At 65.4% G+C, this 24,735-nt stretch overlaps 1 protein-coding gene and 2 pseudogenes across 1 annotated transcript; all 3 read left to right on the plus strand.

The window, feature by feature from the left end:
- The first annotated feature begins 102 nt into the window (after nucleotides 1-102).
- On the plus strand, nucleotides 103-10,728 carry LOC147599517 (maestro heat-like repeat-containing protein family member 7; annotated as a pseudogene).
- Nucleotides 10,729-10,900: 172 nt separating this feature from the next.
- On the plus strand, nucleotides 10,901-19,405 carry LOC147599518 (maestro heat-like repeat-containing protein family member 7; annotated as a pseudogene).
- Nucleotides 19,406-20,764: 1,359 nt separating this feature from the next.
- RRP9 (ribosomal RNA processing 9, U3 small nucleolar RNA binding protein) lies at nucleotides 20,765-24,341 on the plus strand. The gene is made up of 15 exons (XM_086755548.1): nucleotides 20,765-20,857; nucleotides 20,957-21,039; nucleotides 21,111-21,223; nucleotides 21,295-21,380; nucleotides 21,478-21,519; nucleotides 21,731-21,857; nucleotides 22,076-22,200; nucleotides 22,451-22,543; nucleotides 22,643-22,743; nucleotides 22,864-22,998; nucleotides 23,161-23,223; nucleotides 23,304-23,449; nucleotides 23,554-23,633; nucleotides 23,741-23,814; nucleotides 23,911-24,341. The coding sequence occupies exons 1-15, from the start codon at nucleotides 20,774-20,776 to the stop codon at nucleotides 24,014-24,016; spliced, it is 1,458 nt and encodes a 485-aa protein (XP_086611674.1). The 5' UTR covers nucleotides 20,765-20,773; the 3' UTR covers nucleotides 24,017-24,341.
- Nucleotides 24,342-24,735: the final 394 nt, after the last annotated feature.

The raw sequence follows: 24,735 nt of genomic DNA on the forward strand, positions 1-24,735 counted from the left end.
GCTGGGGGCTGCGCCCCAGCTCAACCCGGCCACAGGTGGGGGTGGCATCAGGCCCCGGGGAGCCAGGGGATGGGGGACAGGGAGGTCCCTGCGAGAAGGGAGATGCCCCTGGTGCAGATGAAGCCCAGCCCCATTGCAGGAGGAGGAGGAGGAGGGAGTCAGTCCTGTCTGCCCCGGGGCAAGGATGGGTTCATGGGGCTCAGGGGCAGCAGGAGGAGTCCGGGGCAGGGGGGGATCAGTGGGCTTGGGGGGCTGAAGTTGGGGCGCTTTGTGACACCCTGTGTCAGCCGGCCCGGCCTGCACGGCGTCTGGGAGGACAGTGTTGGGACAGGGTGGGAGCGAGGAGCCCCCTGAGGAGGGCCGCCTGTGCCCCACTGCCCCTGGCCGGGCAGCTCCGGGTGCTGCGCGGTCCCCCTCACCCCTTTCCTCCGTCTGTCCCTCCCGCAGGATGGACAGGAGGCCCCCTGAGCGCCCCAAGCTTGCCTGGGAGGAGAGGGGAGCTGCCCCGGCTCGCTCCTCCAGGCCACAGCCCAGCGAGGAGAGCCGAGTGCAGCCGCTGCTGGCGGGTGAGTGTGTGGGCGCTGCGGGCAGGGGGCTGCCCACCCTGCCTGCCCTGCCCTCGGGGCTCCCACGGCGCAGCAGCCAGGCAGCCAGCCTTGTCATGGCATCCCCGGGACAGGGACCCTCCTTGCCGCCCGCTGCCGGCGCCTCCCTGGCCCGGGCATGCCCAGGCCCCCTCCCCGTGCTGCCCTCCGGCATTGTGCCCTCTCCCCTGGGGCGCACAGGGGACATCTGTGTCCCAGCCTTGAGCCAGGGCTGCTGACATCCCCGGCAGCTGGGCACAGGGCTGCGGTTGTCCCCCCTGCCTGTCCCCAGCCCTGCCTGCTCTCTCTTGGCCAGGTTCGCACTGCTCCGCCTCAGCTGAGCCCAGGGAGGAAGGGGAAGAGACCCTGGCCACCATCCGAGCCTGCCTCGCGACCACACCAAAGGTATCCACGGCCGCTTCTACGAGGCTGCGCCCACATGTCCCGGCCGCTCTTTGTTCCCCCATCCCATGCTCGGGAGGTGCCAGGGGCCGTGCGAGGCCCCGCCGGCTGTCTCTCCCTCCTGACGCTGTCTGTCTGTCCGTGCCCTCCCTGGCTGGCAGGAAGAGGACCAGAAGCTGAAGTTTCTGGCTGCCATCTGCACCATCTGCAGCATCGCCAAGGTGGACTCCGGGCTGTGGAGCATACTTTGCCTCTGGCAGTGGGAGATGATGGAGACCATCAAGGTGTGGGGACGGCCAGCCAGGCTGAGGCAGGGGCAGGGGCAGGGGCAGGGGCATGGGCAGGGGCCCAGCCCTGGGGACAGGAGGTAGCGGGGATGCGCATGAGCACTGCTCCGTGTCTCCATCCTGGGAGATCCTCCAAAGCCAGCTGGGTGGCCCAGCTGGAGCCGCGACTTGAACCCAACAACTGCCGTGTCCTGACCTGTCCCACCTTGCTCTGCTCCCCAGGCGCTGCTGCTAGAGGAGCCCGCTGGCCACCTGGGCACCGCGGTGCGGCAGCAAGCCATGCTGGCCATCACCTCCATGAGGTAACTGCCCAAGCCCCCAGCTTGGCGTCCCCGGTGCCCGGCAGCTGCCACGGCCACGGCCCTGAGTGGGGGGTGTCCGCAGTCCTGGCTCCCGCAGGGAGGCGGGCAGCAGGGCAGGGCGTGCCGCGGGCTTTTCAGCGCAAAGGGGAATTTCAGTGTCACAGGGGGTTGAGGTGTCCCCTGCAGCGTGGGGATCAGCCCAGGTCTCCCAGCCCGGGGTCTGCCTCCTCCTTGCTGGGTCCGAAGAGCACCTCTCTGTCCCCACAGCAGAGCCAGGCTGCTTCTGCAGGAGAAGAGCAACAGCCTCGTCTGCACCTGCCTCGGCAGCGTCTTCCACCTGCCTCCGCAGGCGGGCAGCCGGGGCCCCGAGGCTATTCTCTACTCCAAGGTATGCCACCTTGGGGTGAGCGACAGAGAGCTCCCCCACCCCGAGGTCCCTTCCTGGGCACCGCGGGGCCACGGCCATCCCAGCCCAGGCTTCCAGGGCTGCCCCCAAGACTCTACCTCCCCTTGCAGACCCTGGCCGCGGTGGACAGCATGCTGCAGACGCTGGTACGCAGCGCCGACAGCGTCGGCCTCCTGGAGCTGCAGAACATCTTGCAGGTCTGGCCTTGGCACAGGGTTCCCACGGGCAGTAACCCCCAGCTGGAGCGGTGCCCCCCCAGCACCTGCTGCAGGGAGGGGGGCAGGGAACGTGCCTCCTTCCCTGCCGTGTCCCCCGCCCCAGCCCCCTGCCTTCTGGCTGGGTGACAAAGCCCCTTCTCCTCCTGCCCCAGCTCACCCCACCCCTGCAGCCTTGCCTGCTGCCCGTCCTGCCCAACACTCCCTCCCAGATGCACCTGCCTGCGTGGCAAGGGAAGCCCAGCCCAGGGGCTCCCCGCCTCTGGCTTCACCGTGGGCCATATCCCAGAGCCCCCAGCGCAGGTGCCCAGGGAGGCGGTCACCTCAAAGCCTTGGGGTGGGTGGGTGGGGGCCAGAGGGACTTTTTTTCGCGGGGGCAGTGAGCGGAAGGCAGCAGAGGCAGCGGCAGGAGCGGGATGCAGTGACCTGCCTGGCCACAGCAGGCTGCTGCGAGGGGCAAGACGGATGTGTGCCCCATCCCCGGCACTGCCCCAGAGCAAGCCTGGCCAGGCAAGCACGGTGCCGTGCTGTGCCGAGCCACCTCCCTGGCACACCAGCAGCTTTTCTCCTCCCAGTTCCTGCTGCCCTTCACCGATTCCCAGCCGGCAGCGGTGCAGGAGAGGGCCGTGACACGGATTGCTGAGCTCACCAACTTCATCACCACCTACACCCTGCCGCAGGTACCGAGCTCGTGCTCTGGGCAGCCCCAGGCCCCATCCCTGTGCCCCTGAGCCCCGGCGCCCCCCAGGGAAGCTGGGCGCCCAACCAGCAGGAGGTGGGGAGCCGGGGTCTTTGCCCTGCTCCTGTCCTGCTCTTGCTCTCTCCTAGAGCACAGGGACAGGCAGCACCCTGGGGCCGCCAGCCCTGCCCTGCTCTGGGCTGCTGCCTGACCGCTCTGGGAGCAGCTGGGGCTCGCCTTGTGCCCGGCCTCACCCTGTGCCCGTGCTGCTTCTCTTCCCCAGCTCTGCCCCTGCTTTGCACAAGCCACGCGCTTCAGACATCAGTGTCCCGAGGCGCACAGGTTTGTGATGCTAGGGAGGCTGGTGGGACACCTCACCCTCTGCTGCGCCTCCAAGGACAGCAGGACCTGCAAGCAGGCTGCAAAGGCTCTCTATCACCTGCACGTCTTCATCCTCCAGCAGAAAAGTAAGAGAAGCCATGTCGGGCTGGTTCCCCCCAGGCGTGGGCAGCCAGGGCCTACTCTCCTCAGCAAGGGAAAGCCAGATCCAACTCACCTGCCTGCCTGCAGGCCGAAAAGACATTTCCCCTCATCCCCGCTCGCAAGAGCCCTGGACCTCCCTGGGTATATGCTCCCTGGACCTGGCTGCGTGCCCTCTTTCTTTGCCAGCCACTTTTCAGCCCCACGCTCTGTAAGAGCACCTCCAGCTCTGCACCCTCTCTCTGAGCGCATGGATTTTCCTTCTCTTCAGGCAGGTGGGGGGATCCTGGCCTCACCCAGGAGCAGGTTCAGAATTTCTGGCAAGAGATGCAGTGCTGGCACGTTTTGCGAATCAGGCACATCAAAAAAATCTTCATGGTAAGAAGTGACTTTGGCTCCTGGCTGGTCAGCGTGAGTGAAGGGACGGATGATGCATGGAGATGAGGAGTGCTCGTGCTGTTCCTGAGGAGCAACTGGGCAAAGGCCCCAAGCAAGCTCCGGTTCCCCACGAGACTCTGACCCCCGGGGTCAATTCTGCTTCCCAGCGCAGCCTGGCTCTGTGTCCCACTCTCACTGCACAGCCGAGATGCTCTGGGTGACACTCTAGGTGACAAATCTCCCCTCCTCTACTTCCTCCTGCAGATGTTTGTGCAATACCTCAGGCCCTCTGACCGGGTAGACGTCATGCTCATGGCCATCAAGAGCCTGAGAGCTGAAAGCACCTACAGCATCAAGGTGGCTGCCCACATGGTGGAGGTTCTTGTGGAGGAGTCTGACTTCCGGCAGGAACAGGTGAGCAGCCATGGCTGACACGGCCGATGGTCTGGCCCAGCGGGTCACCGTTCCTCCCCCGGCTCCACACCTGGCCAGCGCTGAGGCTGTCTCAAGCCGGCACACCGCAACGGAAATGGAAGCAGCTCCCAGCAGGAGCTGGGGACGTGGTCGCACTGGCCCTGCTAACGTCCTCACTCCCACCTGTGTCTCCCCTCCAGTTGCTGAAGATTGTGGGGGCCATCTACAGAAACCTGCCCTCCATCTTGGCAGTGGTAGCCCGCAACAGCCTGGACAGGGCCCTGCTGGTGCTGACGGGCAAACACCCCAGAGAGATGGTGGCCAGCCTGCTGCAGTGCTCCCCGACGTGCACCCGGTATGGGCTCCATCAGCCTTTTGGGGCTCCTCTCACGCTGGGAGAGGGGCCCCAAGACCCTCCCGAGGGACTTCAGCCGGCCATCCTCCGGCGTGTCCCCGCTGACAGAGCCCTGGCTTCCCGCAGTGTCGCTGTGGACATGTGGAAGGTGATGCTCTCTGAGCCCCAGGCGGCGCAGAGGGTGCTGGGGGAGCTGCTCAGCACGCTGATGAGCCCGTCGCTGTGCAAAACCTCCCCCAAGGACAACCCACGCATCCTCTCCTTGGCTGTGAGTTGCTGGATGAGGCCTCGCTGAGCTCTGGAGCTGCTCTCAGCTGTGCGGGGCCCCCGCTCCCCTTCCCTGCCCACCCTGAGCCTTGACCTCCCCAGGGACACGGCGACAACTTGGTGTCTGGGTGTCTTCCGCAGGCAGCCAGGGCCATAAGCGAGATCCTGCTGCAGGAGGTGGGGGCGAATCAGGCGGATGAGTCCCCCTGCCTCCAGGAGGTGGAGGCAATTTTCCCCCAGCTCTTCCTGGCGATGCTGATCCAAGTGTCGTTCACCACCAAGCTGACACCGCAGGAGGTGTACATCTTCTGGAAGCATCACCAAGAGAATATGCTCACTCCCATCAGGTGCTCCATCCCTGTCCTCTCATCCCTGCCAGCCACCCGGAACCAAGCTGGGGGTCCCGGTGGGAGCTGGGCGTTTCTCCTTGTGCAGGTCTATGGTGCACTCCACAAAACGGCTGCTGTGCAGCATGGGCTATGAGAGCCAGGCGGTGGCCATCGAGACGCTGGGTGGCTGGGAGGCCCTGCTCAGCGCCCAGAGCCACCTCACGGGAGTGCGCGTGGTGGCCAGGTGAGAGCCCCTTCTCCACGCTCCCCAGGGACCGGGCACGCCACACCCTCCTTTTGGGCTGATGGCAGGGGCGTCCCCATTGCTCGGAGAAAGTGCTGCAGACTGGTGATGTCCAGACTGGGGCAAACCCCAAAGAGATGTGCGCACCTGGCTCAAGCCTGACGGTGCCTCCTTCTCCCTGCCAGGGAGATGATGAAGACCCCGACAGACCTGCGCACCTCCATCTTCCACCATCTGGTACAGCTCCTCAGGGTGGAAGACCCCATTCAGGAGATGGCCCTCATGGTTTTCCTCATCGAGGTGAGCCTAATGGCACTGCTCCAAGCTCCCTCTGACGTTCGGCTCTCCCACGCCCACCGCTACGAGGGGAGCCGGGGCAGCGGGTGGCCTCCGGTCGGCATTGTGGAGGGGCAGGCGAACAACCAACACGGTGTGGTGTGGGGCACGGGGGCTCTCCGCAATCCCTGCCGCCTCCGTCTGGGCTTGGTCTTGCCCTGGCGTCCTGGCCCTGAGCTGACGGTCAGAGCCGGCACCTCACCTCACCAGCTCCCGCTGCGTGTGTTTCAGATGCTGGACTGCACCGACCTCAGCCAAGAGCTGGACCGTGCCCTGGCAATCTTCCCCATGTACCTGCAGAGCCAGTGCCTGGGGATGTCCAGCCTGGTGCTCAGGGGGATCCTCAGGCTCACCGAGAGGCCTGACACGGTGAGTCGGGGGCAGCTGGGACAGCAGCCCGGGGTGGAGCAGGGGGCGGTGGGTAACGCGGCTGTGCTGGTGAGCCCTGTCCGCCGGGACCTTGCCCTCCTCACCCGCGCTGCCTGCCCAGGAGCCGGCAGGGTGCCCGATGTTCACCGAGGTCGCTGCTTAACAACAAGGAGGTGGCGTGTCTCACACAGGCAAGGAGAACCCTCGTCCTGATGCAGCACGTCATGGAGCAGCTGCAGAGTGCTGACGGTGACGCCGCCGCCCTGGCCCTGCTTGTGCTCAGCAACATGCTCCAGCTGCTGGAGGGGAACGCGCCCAGCCTCACCGCCCTGCTGCTGGCCAGCAAGCTCCAGCCACTCTTTGACCACGTAAGGCTGGGGGAGAGCCCCGTGCCCCCCTCACCAGGCACCTCCGTTCACACCTCCCAGCGCAGCCCTCCTGCTCTGCAGGGGGATGCTTTGCCCCGCAGCCCCCAGACCCCATTGCTGCCCTCCGTGGCTCCGTGCTGCGTCCCAGAGCCCCTGCATAGACTCACCCCGGCTCAGCCTCCCTGCTGCAGAGGACGCTGCTGGCAGGACAGCAGCAGGCATGCTGAGCCCCACCAATCCCCACCCTGCCCTGGCAGCATCCCCCAGCCCTCCACAGGCTCTCCCTCACCAGCCCTCAGCCCCGGGGACCCCAGCCCCTCTGGGTGACCTTCTGCGTGCCACAGCTCACTGCCTTTTGGAGCAGGGTTGCCTGCCTCCGCTTTTCCGCCTCCACCTCAGCCCCTTGCTCAGCACGGGCTTGGGGCTGAGCTCCCCATCCCTTCCTCCCCCAGGAGTCGGACACCGTGCGGGAGCTCTCCATCCAGCTCTTCCAGAGCACAATGGGGGTTGTGGCACGCGCTGAAAAGAAGAAGATGAAGCAGGTGGTGTGGGACAGCCTGCTGCCACTGCTCTTTCACCTGCATGACGAGAACAAGAACGTGGCCAAGGTGGGGTTCCCAACCTGACCAAAACGTTGAAGCCCCGACGGGCTTCCAGCCAGAGAGGGTGGCTGCCCTGATCTCCCCCTGGGAGATGCCGAACCCGGGGGCAGCATCAGTGCCCAGCTGGTGCCTCTTCCCCGCACGGGCCGGGACAGGCTCTGAGCCCTGCCAAGAGGGGGGACACGGGCTCCTGTGGCCCTGCTGATGGTGGTGGCATCTCTGCTGCTCACCAGGCCTCCCAGGAAGCCCTCCACTGCGCTGGCCTGTTCCTAAAGTGGAGGCAGCTGGCGCAGCTGGCCGAGACCACGCAGGCGTGGAGGATCAGCGAGTGCCTGGTAAGCACGGCCCCAACACCCCCGCCATCCTCCCTGGGTGAGCCCTGCTCTGTGCCCAGCGCGGGGGACGGAGGGCTGTGCCCCCACGGCTGCACACAGCCTCCCAGAGCAGGCTCTGCTCCAGGCTGTCCTCGGCCCCGGGGTCCCAAAGGGGACCCTGCCACCAGCATGGCGCCCTGGTGTCCCCGGGTAGCCCTCTGCTCCCTCCAAAACCCAATGCCGCACGGCAGGGAGCTGGGGGGAAGGAGAGTGGCCCTGGGCAGGGGGACAGCCCGACTCGGGGCCAGCTCTGCACCAATCCTGCGCCGTTCTCCTCCCTCCAGCTGGCCAGGAAGAGCAGCAGGGCCGAGGTCTACCTGCGCCAGAGCCAGCCCTACCTGCAGAGCCCACAGGAGACCCTGCGGCGAGAAGCTGTCAGGTTCATCGGTGAGCCACGAGCCCTGGGGTCCCTGCCTCTCTTGGGCACCCCTTCACCCCTCCCACCCCTGGCAGGAGGCTCATCCACCCCCTCCCCGATGCTGCACCTCCCCGGGGAGCTGTGCGGCCAGGCAGGCTGCATGGCAGGGTCCCTAACACGCGGTGGGGTCCCCGACACACTGTGTCCCCCCAGGGCTCATCGGGCGGCAGCTGAATGAGCCCGAGAAGATGGAGAACATCATCCAGAGTGAGTAAGGGCAGCGGGGAGGACGAAGGACTCCCAGCCAGGGCTCCCCCCCAGCCCGGCCAAAGGGGGCTTTGCTGCCACTGCGTCTGTGGGGAGGGGGGTGTTTCTGGATGGGGTTGTTCCTGACCAGCAGCCCCAGCGCAGCCACCTGCCCCCTGGCTCCCTCCTAGCCCCAGGAATCTTGGGCTGCAATGTGCCCTGCCTGGAGGGGACAAAGGGCTGTCACCTCACCCCTGCTGCTTTGTCCCCACAGTCCTTGAAGAGGCAAAGAACGACACCAGCCTCCCGGTCCGTTCCCTGGCGTCTCAGGTCACCCTCATCCTCCAAGAAACACGGCGGAGGCCCAGGTTTAATCTGCGGCGACGGATCTCACAGGTGCTGAGGGCGTGGAGGAGGTGATGGCACTCAGCCCCCAGTGGGGACTCTGCTCCCACAGAGACGAAGCCGCAGCCCCAGCCCCACGACGCTCTGCGGGCTGAGGCATGCCCACTTCCCCAAGTCAAAGAGGAGAAGAGAGACCTCAGCCCTACAAGAGCCAGCATCTTCTGCAGAACGGCAGGACTGCTGCTCTTTCCAGTGGGCAACACCTGAAACTGAAGGCTTCCCAGGACCTGGCTCTGCCCTCTGCAAGGTTCAGCCTGACCGGAGCTCTGGAAGACTCTGTTTTATTCAAAAAAAATAATAAACCCAAAAAATAAAACCACCTTTATTTACAGCTTTTTTTTTTTAAAAAAATCACACTCTTGCTCACAGGAAAAATCTACTCTTAAAAACGTGGTTGGGCTTAAACACAACCTGGGTGTGTTGGTTTTGTTCAGCGTGGGGGAGGCTGTGATGGCAGCTTCTGCAAGAAGCTTCTAGAAGTTTCCCCTTTGTCCAGTGGACACGGCCGGGCCTAGGGCGGACCTGCCGCTGGCCAGGGCCGAGCTAATTGGTAGCAGAACGTTCCCTGACAAGGCCTCTGTGATAACGTATTTAAGAAGGGGAAAAATAAAAAGAAAAAAAGAGAGAAGTTGTGAAGAAGCTGAGTGGGGGCAGCGAGCCTTGTGGGCCTTGTGGCCCTCAGCCTCCGGCCTCCCCCGGGGCAGCCATCTTGGCCCCATTCAGCCCAGCTCGGCTGCAAGAAGTGGAGGGGAGATGAGATGGACGATGTGACGGGAACCTGAGAGGCGTCTGCCTGCCTGTTGTGAAGAATTTTTTGTGAGAGGAACGGCTGCAGACGCCAAGGGGAGTGAAGGAGGGGGAGCAGTAATGCTGCTACGGGCAGAGATTCCCCTGCAGCCTGCGGTGCAGCCCATGGTGGAGCAGGTTGTCCCCCTGCAGCCCATGGAGGGCCCCATGCCGGGGCAGGCAGAGGCCTGAAGCAGGCTGTGGCCCGTGGAGGGCCCGCTGGGCCAGCTGTTCGGGAGGGACTGCACCCCGTGGAAAAACGACCCACGCTGGAGCAGTTTATCGAGGACTGTAGCCCGCGCGAGGGATTCATTGCTGGAGCAGGGGGGGAATGTGAGGAGTTCTTGCCCCGAGGAGGAAGGGGTGGCGTAAAGCGACGTGTGATGGCCTGACCATAACCCGCATTCCCTCTTCCCCCCTGTGCCGCTTGGAGTGGGGAAAGGAGGTGGAGATAATTGAATATAAAGTTGAGCCCGGGAAGAGGAGGGGTGGGAAGAAGTTGTCTTCTTCCCTTTCGCATTCTCCTGCTTTGGTTGTGTGAGAAATAGCCACACACCATGAAAAATTCGCACCGACCCCTCTGTGCCCGCACTGCTTCCTTCCCGGCCCTGCTGTTATAAAATGATTAAGCAATGTAATTCTAGAACAACGTGGTTTTTTGTCTGTTGTAGCGATATTAGGTGGTGTTTGCTGTCCGTGTCCCTGCAGTCACATAGGACAGACTTCCTATGTCACCTGTTAATCCTCAGAGAGAACTGGGAGTTTTAGGATTGTCGGGAAAATGTCTTATTCTCCTTGTTAAAAGTCAGCCTGGCACAGCTCTGGTGGTGGAGAGGGATGGTAGAACGAAGGCTGGCCGCGAGGACAAAGCATAGAACGGGTCCTGAGGCAGAACTTGAGGGGTAAAGAAGAGGAAGGAGCACCGTGACCTGTTCTCAACAGCACGCGTGGAGAGTTTTAAGGAAAGCTCAACCAACGGAGTGGAGGAGGGGGCGCGCTGGCGACCCCCAGGACCACCAGACAACGCTCAACTCAAAATACTGATCATGCACAAGTGGGTGGGGAATATTATAATGATTTCTAGAAAAAGTAATGACAGTGTATCAATATTCTGTGAATTTTTCATGATTATGTACGAAGTTACTGAATTCATTCTGTCCAGATTTTTAGACCAGTATGCACGCTAGGTGGGAGGATTCCCCGTACATCTAGCACCTCAATAAGGAATGCCTGCTTCTTAATGCTCCGTTTCGTTAGAGAGTTTCATTGCAATTACGGTGACACTGCCACCCTCGGGCAGGGCCCCCCGTGCCGCCTCGTGTGGCTCCGCAGGCCCAGGCTGGGCTCAGTGGGGCTGTGGGCCCTGGGCGGGGAGCTGGGGCGATGCCCCCGCCCTGATTCCAGACAAAGGCTGGTGGAACCCCCAAGCGCGTCATGGCAACCGTAACCGGGAAGACCCAGCCGGACCCCAACAGTTCCCGATCTCTGCGGCTGAGCGCACAGGAGGGCGTCCAGCGTCCCTGTGTGCCCAGCAGCCTTTGAGCGAGGGAAGCGCCGCGGGCCTGCTCCGCGGCCTCGTGTGTGAGAGCTAAGAGCCTCGGCGTGCCGAGGGGCTGGGGGCTGCGCCCCAGCTCAACCCGGCCACAGGTGGGGGTGGCATCAGGCCCCGGGGAGCCAGGGGATGGGGGACAGGGAGGTCCCTGCGAGAAGGGAGATGCCCCTGGTGCAGATGAAGCCCAGCCCCATTGCAGGAGGAGGAGGAGGAGGGAGTCAGTCCTGTCTGCCCCGGGGCAAGGATGGGTTCATGGGGCTCAGGGGCAGCAGGAGGAGTCCGGGGCAGGGGGGGATCAGCGGGCTTGGGGGGCTGAAGTTGGGGCGCTTTGTGACACCCTGTGTCAGCCGGCCCGGCCTGCACGGCGTCTGGGAGGACAGTGTTGGGACAGGGTGGGAGCGAGGAGCCCCCTGAGGAGGGCCGCCTGTGCCCCACTGCCCCTGGCCGGGCAGCCCCGGGTGCTGCGCGGTCCCCCTCACCCCTTTCCTCCGTCTGTCCCTCCCGCAGGATGGACAGGAGGCCCCCTGAGCGCCCCAAGCTTGCCTGGGAGGAGAGGGGAGCTGCCCCGGCTCGCTCCTCCAGGCCACAGCCCAGCGAGGAGAGCCGAGTGCAGCCGCTGCTGGCGGGTGAGTGTGTGGGCGCTGCGGGCAGGGGGCTGCCCACCCTGCCTGCCCTGCCCTCGGGGCTCCCACGGCGCAGCAGCCAGGCAGCCAGCCTTGTCATGGCATCCCCGGGACAGGGACCCTCCTTGCCGCCCGCTGCCGGCGCCTCCCTGGCCCGGGCATGCCCAGGCCCCCTCCCCGTGCTGCCCTCCGGCATTGTGCCCTCTCCCCTGGGGCGCACAGGGGACATCTGTGTCCCAGCCTTGAGCCAGGGCTGCTGACATCCCCGGCAGCTGGGCACAGGGCTGCGGTTGTCCCCCCTGCCTGTCCCCAGCCCTGCCTGCTCTCTCTTGGCCAGGTTCGCACTGCTCCGCCTCAGCTGAGCCCAGGGAGGAAGGGGAAGAGACCCTGGCCACCATCCGAGCCTGCCTCGCGACCACACCAAAGGTATCCACGGCCGCTTCTACGAGGCTGCGCCCACATGTCCCGGCCGCTCTTTGTTCCCCCATCCCATGCTCGGGAGGTGCCAGGGGCCGTGCGAGGCCCCGCCGGCTGTCTCTCCCTCCTGACGCTGTCTGTCTGTCCGTGCCCTCCCTGGCTGGCAGGAAGAGGACCAGAAGCTGAAGTTTCTGGCTGCCATCTGCACCATCTGCAGCATCGCCAAGGTGGACTCCGGGCTGTGGAGCATACTTTGCCTCTGGCAGTGGGAGATGATGGAGACCATCAAGGTGTGGGGACGGCCAGCCAGGCTGAGGCAGGGGCAGGGGCAGGGGCAGGGGCATGGGCAGGGGCCCAGCCCTGGGGACAGGAGGTAGCGGGGATGCGCATGAGCACTGCTCCGTGTCTCCATCCTGGGAGATCCTCCAAAGCCAGCTGGGTGGCCCAGCTGGAGCCGCGACTTGAACCCAACAACTGCCGTGTCCTGACCTGTCCCACCTTGCTCTGCTCCCCAGGCGCTGCTGCTAGAGGAGCCCGCTGGCCACCTGGGCACCGCGGTGCGGCAGCAAGCCATGCTGGCCATCACCTCCATGAGGTAACTGCCCAAGCCCCCAGCTTGGCGTCCCCGGTGCCCGGCAGCTGCCACGGCCACGGCCCTGAGTGGGGGGTGTCCGCAGTCCTGGCTCCCGCAGGGAGGCGGGCAGCAGGGCAGGGCGTGCCGCGGGCTTTTCAGCGCAAAGGGGAATTTCAGTGTCACAGGGGGTTGAGGTGTCCCCTGCAGCGTGGGGATCAGCCCAGGTCTCCCAGCCCGGGGTCTGCCTCCTCCTTGCTGGGTCCGAAGAGCACCTCTCTGTCCCCACAGCAGAGCCAGGCTGCTTCTGCAGGAGAAGAGCAACAGCCTCGTCTGCACCTGCCTCGGCAGCGTCTTCCACCTGCCTCCGCAGGCGGGCAGCCGGGGCCCCGAGGCTATTCTCTACTCCAAGGTATGCCACCTTGGGGTGAGCGACAGAGAGCTCCCCCACCCCGAGGTCCCTTCCTGGGCACCGCGGGGCCACGGCCATCCCAGCCCAGGCTTCCAGGGCTGCCCCCAAGACTCTACCTCCCCTTGCAGACCCTGGCCGCGGTGGACAGCATGCTGCAGACGCTGGTACGCAGCGCCGACAGCGTCGGCCTCCTGGAGCTGCAGAACATCTTGCAGGTCTGGCCTTGGCACAGGGTTCCCACGGGCAGTAACCCCCAGCTGGAGCGGTGCCCCCCCAGCACCTGCTGCAGGGAGGGGGGCAGGGAACGTGCCTCCTTCCCTGCCGTGTCCCCCGCCCCAGCCCCCTGCCTTCTGGCTGGGTGACAAAGCCCCTTCTCCTCCTGCCCCAGCTCACCCCACCCCTGCAGCCTTGCCTGCTGCCCGTCCTGCCCAACACTCCCTCCCAGATGCACCTGCCTGCGTGGCAAGGGAAGCCCAGCCCAGGGGCTCCCCGCCTCTGGCTTCACCGTGGGCCATATCCCAGAGCCCCCAGCGCAGGTGCCCAGGGAGGCGGTCACCTCAAAGCCTTGGGGTGGGTGGGTGGGGGCCAGAGGGACTTTTTTTCGCGGGGGCAGTGAGCGGAAGGCAGCAGAGGCAGCGGCAGGAGCGGGATGCAGTGACCTGCCTGGCCACAGCAGGCTGCTGCGAGGGGCAAGACGGATGCGTGCCCCATCCCCGGCACTGCCCCAGAGCAAGCCTGGCCAGGCAAGCACGGTGCCGTGCTGTGCCGAGCCACCTCCCTGGCACACCAGCAGCTTTTCTCCTCCCAGTTCCTGCTGCCCTTCACCGATTCCCAGCCGGCAGCGGTGCAGGAGAGGGCCGTGACACGGATTGCTGAGCTCACCAACTTCATCACCACCTACACCCTGCCGCAGGTACCGAGCTCGTGCTCTGGGCAGCCCCAGGCCCCATCCCTGTGCCCCTGAGCCCCGGCGCCCCCCAGGGAAGCTGGGCGCCCAACCAGCAGGAGGTGGGGAGCCGGGGTCTTTGCCCTGCTCCTGTCCTGCTCTTGCTCTCTCCTAGAGCACAGGGACAGGCAGCACCCTGGGGCCGCCAGCCCTGCCCTGCTCTGGGCTGCTGCCTGACCGCTCTGGGAGCAGCTGGGGCTCGCCTTGTGCCCGGCCTCACCCTGTGCCCGTGCTGCTTCTCTTCCCCAGCTCTGCCCCTGCTTTGCACAAGCCACGCGCTTCAGACATCAGTGTCCCGAGGCGCACAGGTTTGTGATGCTAGGGAGGCTGGTGGGACACCTCACCCTCTGCTGCGCCTCCAAGGACAGCAGGACCTGCAAGCAGGCTGCAAAGGCTCTCTATCACCTGCACGTCTTCATCCTCCAGCAGAAAAGTAAGAGAAGCCATGTCGGGCTGGTTCCCCCCAGGCGTGGGCAGCCAGGGCCTACTCTCCTCAGCAAGGGAAAGCCAGATCCAACTCACCTGCCTGCCTGCAGGCCGAAAAGACATTTCCCCTCATCCCCGCTCGCAAGAGCCCTGGACCTCCCTGGGTATATGCTCCCTGGACCTGGCTGCGTGCCCTCTTTCTTTGCCAGCCACTTTTCAGCCCCACGCTCTGTAAGAGCACCTCCAGCTCTGCACCCTCTCTCTGAGCGCATGGATTTTCCTTCTCTTCAGGCAGGTGGGGGGATCCTGGCCTCACCCAGGAGCAGGTTCAGAATTTCTGGCAAGAGATGCAGTGCTGGCACGTTTTGCGAATCAGGCACATCAAAAAAATCTTCATGGTAAGAAGTGACTTTGGCTCCTGGCTGGTCAGCGTGAGTGAAGGGACGGATGATGCATGGAGATGAGGAGTGCTCGTGCTGTTCCTGAGGAGCAACTGGGCAAAGGCCCCAAGCAAGCTCCGGTTCCCCACGAGACTCTGACCCCCGCGGTCAATTCTGCTTCCCAGCGCAGCCTGGCTCTGTGTCCCACTCTCACTGCACAGCCGAGATGCTCTGGGTGACACTCTAGGTGACAAATCTCCCCTCCTCTACTTCCTCCTGCAGATGTTTGTGCAATACCTCAGGCCCTCTGACCGGGTAGACGTCATGCTCATGGCCATCAAGAGCCTGAGAGCTGAAAGCACCTACAGCATCAAGGTGGCTGCCCACATGGTGGAGGTTCTTGTGGAGGAGTCTGACTTCCGGCAGGAACAGGTGAGCAGCCATGGCTGACACGGCCGATGGTCTGGCCCAGCGGGGCACCGTTCCTCCCCCGGCTCCACACCTGGCCAGCGCTGAGGCTGTCTCAAGCCGGCACACCGCAACGGAAATGGAAGCAGCTCCCAGCAGGAGCTGGGGACGTGGTCGCACTGGCCCTGCTAACATCCTCACTCCCACCTGTGTCTCCCCTCCAGTTGCTGAAGATTGTGGGGGCCATCTACAGAAACCTGCCCTCCATCTTGGCAGTGGTAGCCCGCAACAGCCTGGACAGGGCCCTGCTGGTGCTGACGGGCAAACACCCCAGAGAGATGGTGGCCAGCCTGCTGCAGTGCTCCCCGACGTGCACCCGGTATGGGCTCCATCAGCCTTTTGGGGCTCCTCTCACGCTGGGAGAGGGGCCCCAAGACCCTCCCGAGGGACTTCAGCCGGCCATCCTCCGGCGTGTCCCCGCTGACAGAGCCCTGGCTTCCCGCAGTGTCGCTGTGGACATGTGGAAGGTGATGCTCTCTGAGCCCCAGGCGGCGCAGAGGGTGCTGGGGGAGCTGCTCAGCACGCTGATGAGCCCGTCGCTGTGCAAAACCTCCCCCAAGGACAACCCACGCATCCTCTCCTTGGCTGTGAGTTGCTGGATGAGGCCTCGCTGAGCTCTGGAGCTGCTCTCAGCTGTGCGGGGCCCCCGCTCCCCTTCCCTGCCCACCCTGAGCCTTGACCTCCCCAGGGACACGGCGACAACTTGGTGTCTGGGTGTCTTCCGCAGGCAGCCAGGGCCATAAGCGAGATCCTGCTGCAGGAGGTGGGGGCGAATCAGGCGGATGAGTCCCCCTGCCTCCAGGAGGTGGAGGCAATTTTCCCCCAGCTCTTCCTGGCGATGCTGATCCAAGTGTCGTTCACCACCAAGCTGACACCGCAGGAGGTGTACATCTTCTGGAAGCATCACCAAGAGAATATGCTCACTCCCATCAGGTGCTCCATCCCTGTCCTCTCATCCCTGCCAGCCACCCGGAACCAAGCTGGGGGTCCCGGTGGGAGCTGGGCGTTTCTCCTTGTGCAGGTCTATGGTGCACTCCACAAAACGGCTGCTGTGCAGCATGGGCTATGAGAGCCAGGCGGTGGCCATCGAGACGCTGGGTGGCTGGGAGGCCCTGCTCAGCGCCCAGAGCCACCTCACGGGAGTGCGCGTGGTGGCCAGGTGAGAGCCCCTTCTCCACGCTCCCCAGGGACCGGGCACGCCACGCCCTCCTTTTGGGCTGATGGCAGGGGCGTCCCCATTGCTCGGAGAAAGTGCTGCAGACTGGTGATGTCCAGACTGGGGCAAACCCCAAAGAGATGTGCGCACCTGGCTCAAGCCTGACGGTGCCTCCTTCTCCCTGCCAGGGAGATGATGAAGACCCCGACAGACCTGCGCACCTCCATCTTCCACCATCTGGTACAGCTCCTCAGGGTGGAAGACCCCATTCAGGAGATGGCCCTCATGGTTTTCCTCATCGAGGTGAGCCTAATGGCACTGCTCCAAGCTCCCTCTGACGTTCGGCTCTCCCACGCCCACCGCTACGAGGGGAGCCGGGGCAGCGGGTGGCCTCCGGTCGGCATTGTGGAGGGGCAGGCGAACAACCAACACGGTGTGGTGTGGGGCACGGGGGCTCTCCGCAATCCCTGCCGCCTCCGTCTGGGCTTGGTCTTGCCCTGGCGTCCTGGCCCTGAGCTGACGGTCAGAGCCGGCACCTCACCTCACCAGCTCCCGCTGCGTGTGTTTCAGACGCTGGACTGCACCGACCTCAGCCAAGAGCTGGACCGTGCCCTGGCAATCTTCCCCATGTACCTGCAGAGCCAGTGCCTGGGGATGTCCAGCCTGGTGCTCAGGGGGATCCTCAGGCTCACCGAGAGGCCTGACACGGTGAGTCGGGGGCAGCTGGGACAGCAGCCCGGGGTGGAGCAGGGGGCGGTGGGTAACGCGGCTGTGCTGGTGAGCCCTGTCCGCCGGGACCTTGCCCTCCTCACCCGCGCTGCCTGCCCAGGAGCCGGCAGGGTGCCCGATGTTCACCGAGGTCGCTGCTTAACAACAAGGAGGTGGCGTGTCTCACACAGGCAAGGAGAACCCTCGTCCTGATGCAGCACGTCATGGAGCAGCTGCAGAGTGCTGACGGTGACGCCGCCGCCCTGGCCCTGCTTGTGCTCAGCAACATGCTCCAGCTGCTGGAGGGGAACGCGCCCAGCCTCACCGCCCTGCTGCTGGCCAGCAAGCTCCAGCCACTCTTTGACCACGTAAGGCTGGGGGAGAGCCCCGTGCCCCCCTCACCAGGCACCTCCGTTCACACCTCCCAGCGCAGCCCTCCTGCTCTGCAGGGGGATGCTTTGCCCGACAGCCCCCAGACCCCATTGCTGCCCTCCGTGGCTCCGTGCTGCGTCCCAGAGCCCCTGCATAGACTCACCCCGGCTCAGCCTCCCTGCTGCAGAGGACGCTGCTGGCAGGACAGCAGCAGGCATGCTGAGCCCCACCAATCCCCACCCTGCCCTGGCAGCATCCCCCAGCCCTCCACAGGCTCTCCCTCACCAGCCCTCAGCCCCGGGGACCCCAGCCCCTCTGGGTGACCTTCTGCGTGCCACAGCTCGCTGCCTTTTGGAGCAGGGTTGCCTGCCTCCGCTTTTCCGCCTCCACCTCAGCCCCTTGCTCAGCACGGGCTTGGGGCTGAGCTCCCCATCCCTTCCTCCCCCAGGAGTCGGACACCGTGCGGGAGCTCTCCATCCAGCTCTTCCAGAGCACAATCGGGGTTGTGGCAAGCACTGAAAAGAAGAAGATGAAGCAGGTGGTGTGGGACAGCCTGCTGCCACTGCTCTTTCACCTGCATGACGAGAACAAGAACGTGGCCAAGGTGGGGTTCCCAACCTGACCAAAACGTTGAAGCCCCGACGGGCTTCCAGCCAGAGAGGGTGGCTGCCCTGATCTCCCCCTGGGAGATGCCGAACCCGGGGGCAGCATCAGTGCCCAGCTGGTGCCTCTTCCCCGCACGGGCCGGGACAGGCTCTGAGCCCTGCCAAGAGGGGGGACACGGGCTCCTGTGGCCCTGCTGATGGTGGTGGCATCTCTGCTGCTCACCAGGCCTCCCAGGAAGCCCTCCACTGCGCTGGCCTGTTCCTAAAGTGGAGGCAGCTGGCGCAGCTGGCCAAGACCACGCAGGCGTGGAGGATCAGCGAGTGCCTGGTAAGCACGGCCCCAACACCCCCGCCATCCTCCCTGGGTGAGCCCTGCTCTGTGCCCAGCACGGGGGACGGAGGGCTGTGCCCCCACGGCTGCACACAGCCTCCCAGAGCAGGCTCTGCTCCAGGCTGTCCTCGGCCCCGGGGTCCCAAAGGGGACCCTGCCACCAGCATGGCGCCCTGGTGTCCCCGGGTAGCCCTCTGCTCCCTCCAAAACCCAATGCCGCACGGCAGGGAGCTGGGGGGAAGGAGAGTGGCCCTGGGCAGGGGGACAGCCCGACTCGGGGCCAGCTCTGCACCAATCCTGCGCCATTCTCCTCCCTCCAGCTGGCCAGGAAGAGCAGCAGGGCCGAGGTCTACCTGCGCCAGAGCCAGCCCTACCTGCAGAGCCCACAGGAGACCCTGCGGCGAGAAGCTGTCAGGTTCATCGGTGAGCCACGAGCCCTGGGGTCCCTGCCTCTCTTGGGCACCCCTTCACCCCTCCCACCCCTGGCAGGAGGCTCATCCACCCCCTCCCCGATGCTGCACCTCCCCGGGGAGCTGTGCGGCCAGGCAGGCTGCATGGCAGGGTCCCTAACACGCGGTGGGGTCCCCGACACACTGTGTCCCCCCAGGGCTCATCGGACGGCAGCTGAATGAGCCCGAGGAGATGGAGAACATCATCCAGAGTGAGTAAGGGCAGCGGGGAGGACGAAGGACTCCCGGCCAGGGCTCCCCCCCAGCCCGGCCAAAGGGGGCTTTGCTGCCACTGCGTCTGTGGGGAGGGGGGTGTTTCTGGATGGGGTTGTTCCTGACCAGCAGCCCCAGCGCAGCCACCTGCCCCCTGGCTCCCTCCTAGCCCCAGGAATCTTGGGCTGCAATGTGCCCTGCCTGGAGGGGACAAAGGGCTGTCACCTCACCCCTGCTGCTTTGTCCCCACAGTCCTTGAAGAGGCAAAGAACGACACCAGCCTCCCGGTCCGTTCCCTGGCGTCTCAGGTCACCCTCATCCTCCAAGAAAGGCAGCGGAGGCCCAGGTTTAATCTGCGGCGACGGATCTCACAGGTGCTGAGGGCGTGGAGGAGGTGATGGCACTCGGCCCCCAGTGGGGACTCTGCTCCCACAGAGACGAAGCCGCAGCCCCAGCCCCACGACGCTCTGCGGGCTGAGGCATGCCCACTTCCCCAAGTCAAAGAGGAGAAGAGAGACCTCAGCCCCACAAGAGCCAGCATCTTCTGCAGAACGGCAGGACTGCTGCTCTTTCCAGTGGGCAACACCTGAAACTGAAGGCTTCCCAGGACCTGGCTCTGCCCTCTGCAAGGTTCAGCCTGACCGGAGCTCTGGAAGACTCTGTTTTATTCAAAAAAAAACCAAAACAAACAAACCCCTTTATTTACATAAAGTACAAAAAAAAATCACTCTTGCTCACAGGTAAAAACGTGGTTGGGCTCAAATATCTGAGTCCTGTTCTTTGCCCTCAGCCCCGCCAAAACCCCCTGAGCTCTGGCGGGGCCAGGGGACTGTGGGTGTTTGCCCCCCGCTCCTGCCCTGTCTCTTGCGAAGGGGTGAGAAGCGCTCTGCACAGCGAGGGGAGCGATGGAGGGGGTTTGGGCCCAGCCCAGCAGCGCTCGGCAGCTTTCCCAGGGTTGAAAACGGGGAGGAAAAGGGGAAACTGTGGAAAGAGCCCAAGGTGGGGCTCTGCTGGCCCAGGGAGGGGGGGACGCGGGGCACAGCTTGGCAGAGTTGATCACCAGGGCAGAGCGCAGGGCACGAAGGCTGTGTAACGTGGCTCAGCGCAAGGGACGGGTGACATGGTCCGTCACCCAGCGCGTGGGACCTGTAGCTCTTGCTGGGGCAGGGGCTGAGCCTCCCGCCTGCCTGCGGCCCCCGAGCGGGCCCTGCCGCGGGCACTGCTTTCCCTGGGGAGGGAGCCGGGGTGCAGCGGGGCTGCGGGCGGGAGCGGTGCCGCCGCGGCCTGGCCCCGCCATCCTTCACAAGGACGACGTCGCGGAGTCCACCACCTCGCGGCCGTTGCACACCGTGGGCACGCACTGCGAGGCCGAGCCTGGCCGGGAAGGCAGCGGTCAGGGGCGGGTTGGGCGTCCCACTGTGGTGGGCGATGGGTGCCCACCAGCCACATCCCGCGGGGCTGGGGTGGGGCATGGCCGTGTCCCCCCAGGGTGATGACGGTACCCCCCAGCACGCCATGCTGCAGCCTTGGGGCTCGGGGGAGATGAGGGACTGGGGCAGCGGCGGGGATGCACCGGAGGGGACACAGCATCCGCCGTCCCCCAGTTCCCAGCCGTGCCCAACCCTGCCCCCTCAATTTCTTTCAGGGGCCTGTGCTGGGGTGCCTCCCTGCTCCCCCCAAGCCCTGGAGGCCCCCAACGCTGACCCGCCCCGGGCGCTCGGGACACGGACCCGAGGGGGCGGGGCCAGCACCAGGGGGGCGGGGGCGGGGGCGGGGCTCAGCGCCGACGTGAGCGGGGCGGTAGGAAGCTCCCGGCATCACTACCCGCGTGACAGCGCGGCGCGGGACCGTGGGAGGCGGGGTCCGGCCGCCTGCAGCCAATAGGCGCGGGCGGGGGCGTGGCGTGGCCGCCCGCAACCGGGGCGCGGCGTGGGGGGTGCTCCACGTGTGGCGGCAGCATGGCGGCGGCGGCGGCGGGCGGCCGGAGGGCCAAGGCCAAGGCCCCGCGCGGGGTGGCGGGCCGGCGGCGGCCGCGGGCGGCGGTGAGCGCCCGGCCGCGGGCAGCGGGGCGCGGAGCGGAGCGGTTGCCCCGGCGAGGTCTCCGCCCCCCGTCCCGTTCATCGTCCCGCTTCGTCCCGCAGGTCCCGGGCGCTGAGGGGAGGCCGCGGGCGGCGGCGGGCCGGCCCGCGGACGAGGAGGTGTCCAGCGACTCCGAGCCAGAGAGGTAAGGGCCGCGCCGGGCGGAGAGGGCAGCGGGCCGGGCGCCCGTGGGAGTACTCACGCGTGTCCCCGCAGCCCGGCCTTGCGGCGGCGGCGGCGGGAGGCGGCGGAGGAGGAGCTGGAGGAGACGCCGCAGGAGAAGAAGCTGCGCCTGGCCAAGCTGTACCTGGAGGAGCTCCGCCGGCACGGTGAGTCCCGCCCGGTGCCGGCGGGCCGGCGGCGGGCGCTGCGGCCGGCCCTCACCCGGGTGTTCCCGCAGAGGAGGAGCGTGCGGCGGCCGAGGAGGAGGAGGAGGAGGAGTCGCGGCCAGCGGATCTCATCGGGGACCGGCTGAAGGAGGACGTGGTGAGCGGGGCCGCGGGCGTGTCCCCGCGGGGCCGGGCTCTGTCCCGCTCCCGGGGGGCCGGGGCCGCCTCCGCTGAGCCTCCCGCTTCTTCCCCAGCTGGAGCAGAGGGGCCGGCTGCAGCGCCTGGTCGCCAAAGACGTAAGTGCCCAGCACGGGGGGTGCCGGACCCGAAGTGCCGGCTTTGGGGGCGATGCTGGGCCACACCAACTACGGGACCAGGGCTCTTCTCCTGCCTGGGGTGCCAGCTGTTGGCGCCCTGAAGAAGGGAGGGTGCCATGCTGGGGTACTCCCGTGCCCGGGGAAGGGGCTGGGGCAGCCCAGCTCGCATCACATCCCGCTCTCCCTGCAGGTACAGCCTCCAGACCCGGCCGACATCCGCATGCTGCGGGGACACCAGCTGCCTGTCACCTGCCTGGTCATCTCTCCGGATGACAGGTTCATCTTTTCTGCTTCCAAGGATGGCGCCCTTATCAAATGCAAGTGTTCCCTTGGGGCCGTGGCCGGCTGTTCCCCCAGCCTGAACGCTGCAGGGACCCTGCAGCAGCAGGACCGCAGGTGCCCATGGAGGTGGCTTGGTCCCCAGCCCCTCCAGGGATGTGCACATGCGTTGTTTTGGGCTTGGTGGGGGGGCTTGCTGGCGCTTTTTGGAGTGGTGGGAGGCTCCTGGGGCATGACAGCAATGTCTTTCCCACAGGGGAGGTGGAGAGCGGGAAGAGGCTGTGTGTGGTGCCCGGGGGGAAGAAGGGCACTGAGGAGCGGCATATGGGGCACGCATCCCACGTCCTCTGCATGGCCATCTCATCAGATGGCAAGTACCTGGTATGGGAGAGGGAACTGGTGCTGCCACATGGGGCGGAGAAGTAGCCATGGGGAATGCGGCTCCTCTTGGGCTCCTAGGGAGCAGTGTCTCATGCCCAGGTCTACCTTGCTGGATTAAAGCAGCCTGTACCCCGCCAGAGTTGAAGATGGGTCCCTGGTACCCCACAAAGCACACGGGGTGGGAGTGGAGGCTGGGGTGGGCCATGGGTCCCTGAGGGGCAGGTCTTGGGCATCCCTTGCTGTCTGCCAGGCTACGGGAGACAGGAACAAACTGATCATGATCTGGGACGCAGCCACCTGCAAGCGCCTGCACATCTTCACCGGGCACCGCGACGCTGTCTCGGTGAGTCGGGGACGTCAGCCACAATGCCTGCAGGGCGGGCAGCCATGTCCTCCCTGGTGCCTCTCACTGCTGTGCCCATGTCCACACATCTGTCCGCAGGGTCTGTCCTTCCGGAAGGGCACACACCAGCTGTATAGTGCCTCCCACGACCGCTGCGTCAAAGTGTGGGACGTGGCAGAGAATGCATATGTGGAGACCCTGTAAGACCCAGAGCGGGGACCCCACTGACCCTGCCACCATGGGATGCGCTGGCAGCCCCCGGAGAGGCGAGGCGTCAGAGGGCCCTGCTTGCCACAGCGCTTTGCCATCTCATCCTCCAGGTTTGGGCACCAGGACGTCATCACGGGGCTGGACAGCCTGAGCCGGGAGTGCTGTGTGACGGCAGGGGGACGGGATGGCACCGTGCGGCTCTGGAAGATCCCCGAAGAGTCGCAGCTCGTGTTTTCTGGGCACCAGTAGGTCTGGGGCAGGAGAGGGGGCTGCGGGCAAGTGGGTCCAGCGTCACCAGGAACCTGCTGGCACTGTGGGGACACTGCTACCCCAGTGAGCCCTTGTCTCCTAAATAGGATCCCAAAGCGCACACGTGACTGATGGGCAGCTTCCCCTTCTCTTCACAGGGGCTCCATCGACTGTATCCAGCTCATCAACGAGGAGCACATGGTGTCAGGCGCTGATGATGGGTGAGCGTGGGGCTGGGGCAGTGCCCAGGGTGGGCAGGAGGTGCTCCCTTCATCCCCCTCACGGCTCCACTCCCTGGCAGCTCTGTGGCCCTGTGGGGGCTCACAAAGAAGAAGCCGCTGGCGCTGGCCCAGCAGGCGCACGGCATGCAGGACGCCCAGGGCCTGCAGCAGCCATACTGGATCTCCGCAGTGGCCGCCCTGCGCAACAGTGACCTCCTGGCTACAGGTGTGTGGCAACTGCTCTGGAGCAGGGGTTTAGGGGAGGAGGGTGGGGGGTCCTGCTCTGTTCCCTGGGTCGGGGTTCATGGCAGTCTCCTCTCTCTGCCCCAGGCTCCCACAGTGCCAGTGTGAAGCTCTGGAAGTGCGGTGAGGGATTTCGGAAGCTGGAGCCCCTCTGGGACATCCCCTTGGTATGGATGGGGGAGGCTGGGGATGCAGGCACTGGGCTTGGGGGGTCCCTCACCAGAGGCTCCCCGCAAGCTGCAGGAGGCCCTCACCCCTGCCCTGTCCCTTCCAGGTTGGTTTTGTCAACAGCCTCAAGTTCTCAGCAACCGGTGACTTCCTGGTGGCCGGCCTTGGGCAGGAGCACCGGTACTGTCCCCCCTCTCCAGCGCTGCCCGGGGATGCAGCCCCTCCCTTCTCTGCAGCTCGGCAGAGGGTGACCCCCACCTCCTCTCTCATCTACAGGCTCGGTCGGTGGTGGAGAGTCAAAGAAGCCAAAAACAGCATCTGCATCATCCCCCTGAAGCGGAGGGCCACAGCCCCTGGCCCCGAGGCTGCTGACAGCTCCTAGTCCCCAGGTCCTGGAGCCAGGTCGTTAAAGTCCTGTCCCTGGAGCTGCACCCCGCATCCTTTGTGCAACCACCTCTCACCCAGCGGGGTATGAGCAGGGGATTTCGCGTGGCCCCCTGACCCTGCTGGCCCCCGCATTGTGATGTGGCTCTGCCCTCTAGGAGGGTCTGCCCCTTCCCTCAGGTTCAGCCAGACCTGAGCTCTGGAAGACTCTGTTTTAAAAAAAAAACAAAAACCACTTTATTTACATAAATTACAAAAAAAAAAAAATCCCACACTCTTGCGCACAGGAAATACCTACTGTTAAAAACGTGGTTGGGCTCAAATATCTGGGTCCTGTTCTTTGCTCTCAGCCCCTGCCAGGCCCCCCCCCCCAGGCTCTGCAGGGGGCATCGGGTGTTTGCCCCCCGCTCCTGCCCTGTCTCTTGCGAAGGGGTGAGAAGCGCTCTGCACAGCGAGGGGAGCGATGGAGGGGGCTTGGGCCCAGCCCAGCAGCGCTCGGCAGCTTTCCCAGGGTTGAAAACGGGGAGGAAAAGGGGAAACTGTGGAAAGAGCCCAAGGTGGGGCCCTGCTGGCCCAGGGACGCGGGGCACAGCTTGGCACAGGGGGGACGTGAAAGGCTCCGCACCAGGAAAGCGGGGTGGGTGACAGGGCGAGGGCAGTGTGTGCCGACACGGGGTTCGGCGTGGAGGGAGCGGGAGGTGCAGCGTGGCTCGGTGC

Source organism: Chlamydotis macqueenii, chromosome 10, assembly GCF_036417535.1.
Source record: "Chlamydotis macqueenii isolate bChlMac1 chromosome 10, bChlMac1.mat, whole genome shotgun sequence".
NCBI classification, from domain to species: Eukaryota; Metazoa; Chordata; class Aves; order Otidiformes; family Otididae; genus Chlamydotis; species Chlamydotis macqueenii.

Bases quoted from the DNA above. Each gene is read 5' to 3' on its own strand.
- RRP9 (XM_086755548.1), top strand. From the start codon at position 20,774: ATGGCGGCGGCGGCGGCGGGCGGCCGGAGGGCCAAGGCCAAGGCCCCG. The intron at 21,858-22,075 runs GCAAGTGTTCCC...TCTTTCCCACAG, and splicing joins GGATGGCGCCCTTATCAAAT to GGGAGGTGGAGAGCGGGAAG. The intron at 23,224-23,303 runs GTGAGCGTGGGG...ACTCCCTGGCAG, and splicing joins GTGTCAGGCGCTGATGATGG to CTCTGTGGCCCTGTGGGGGC.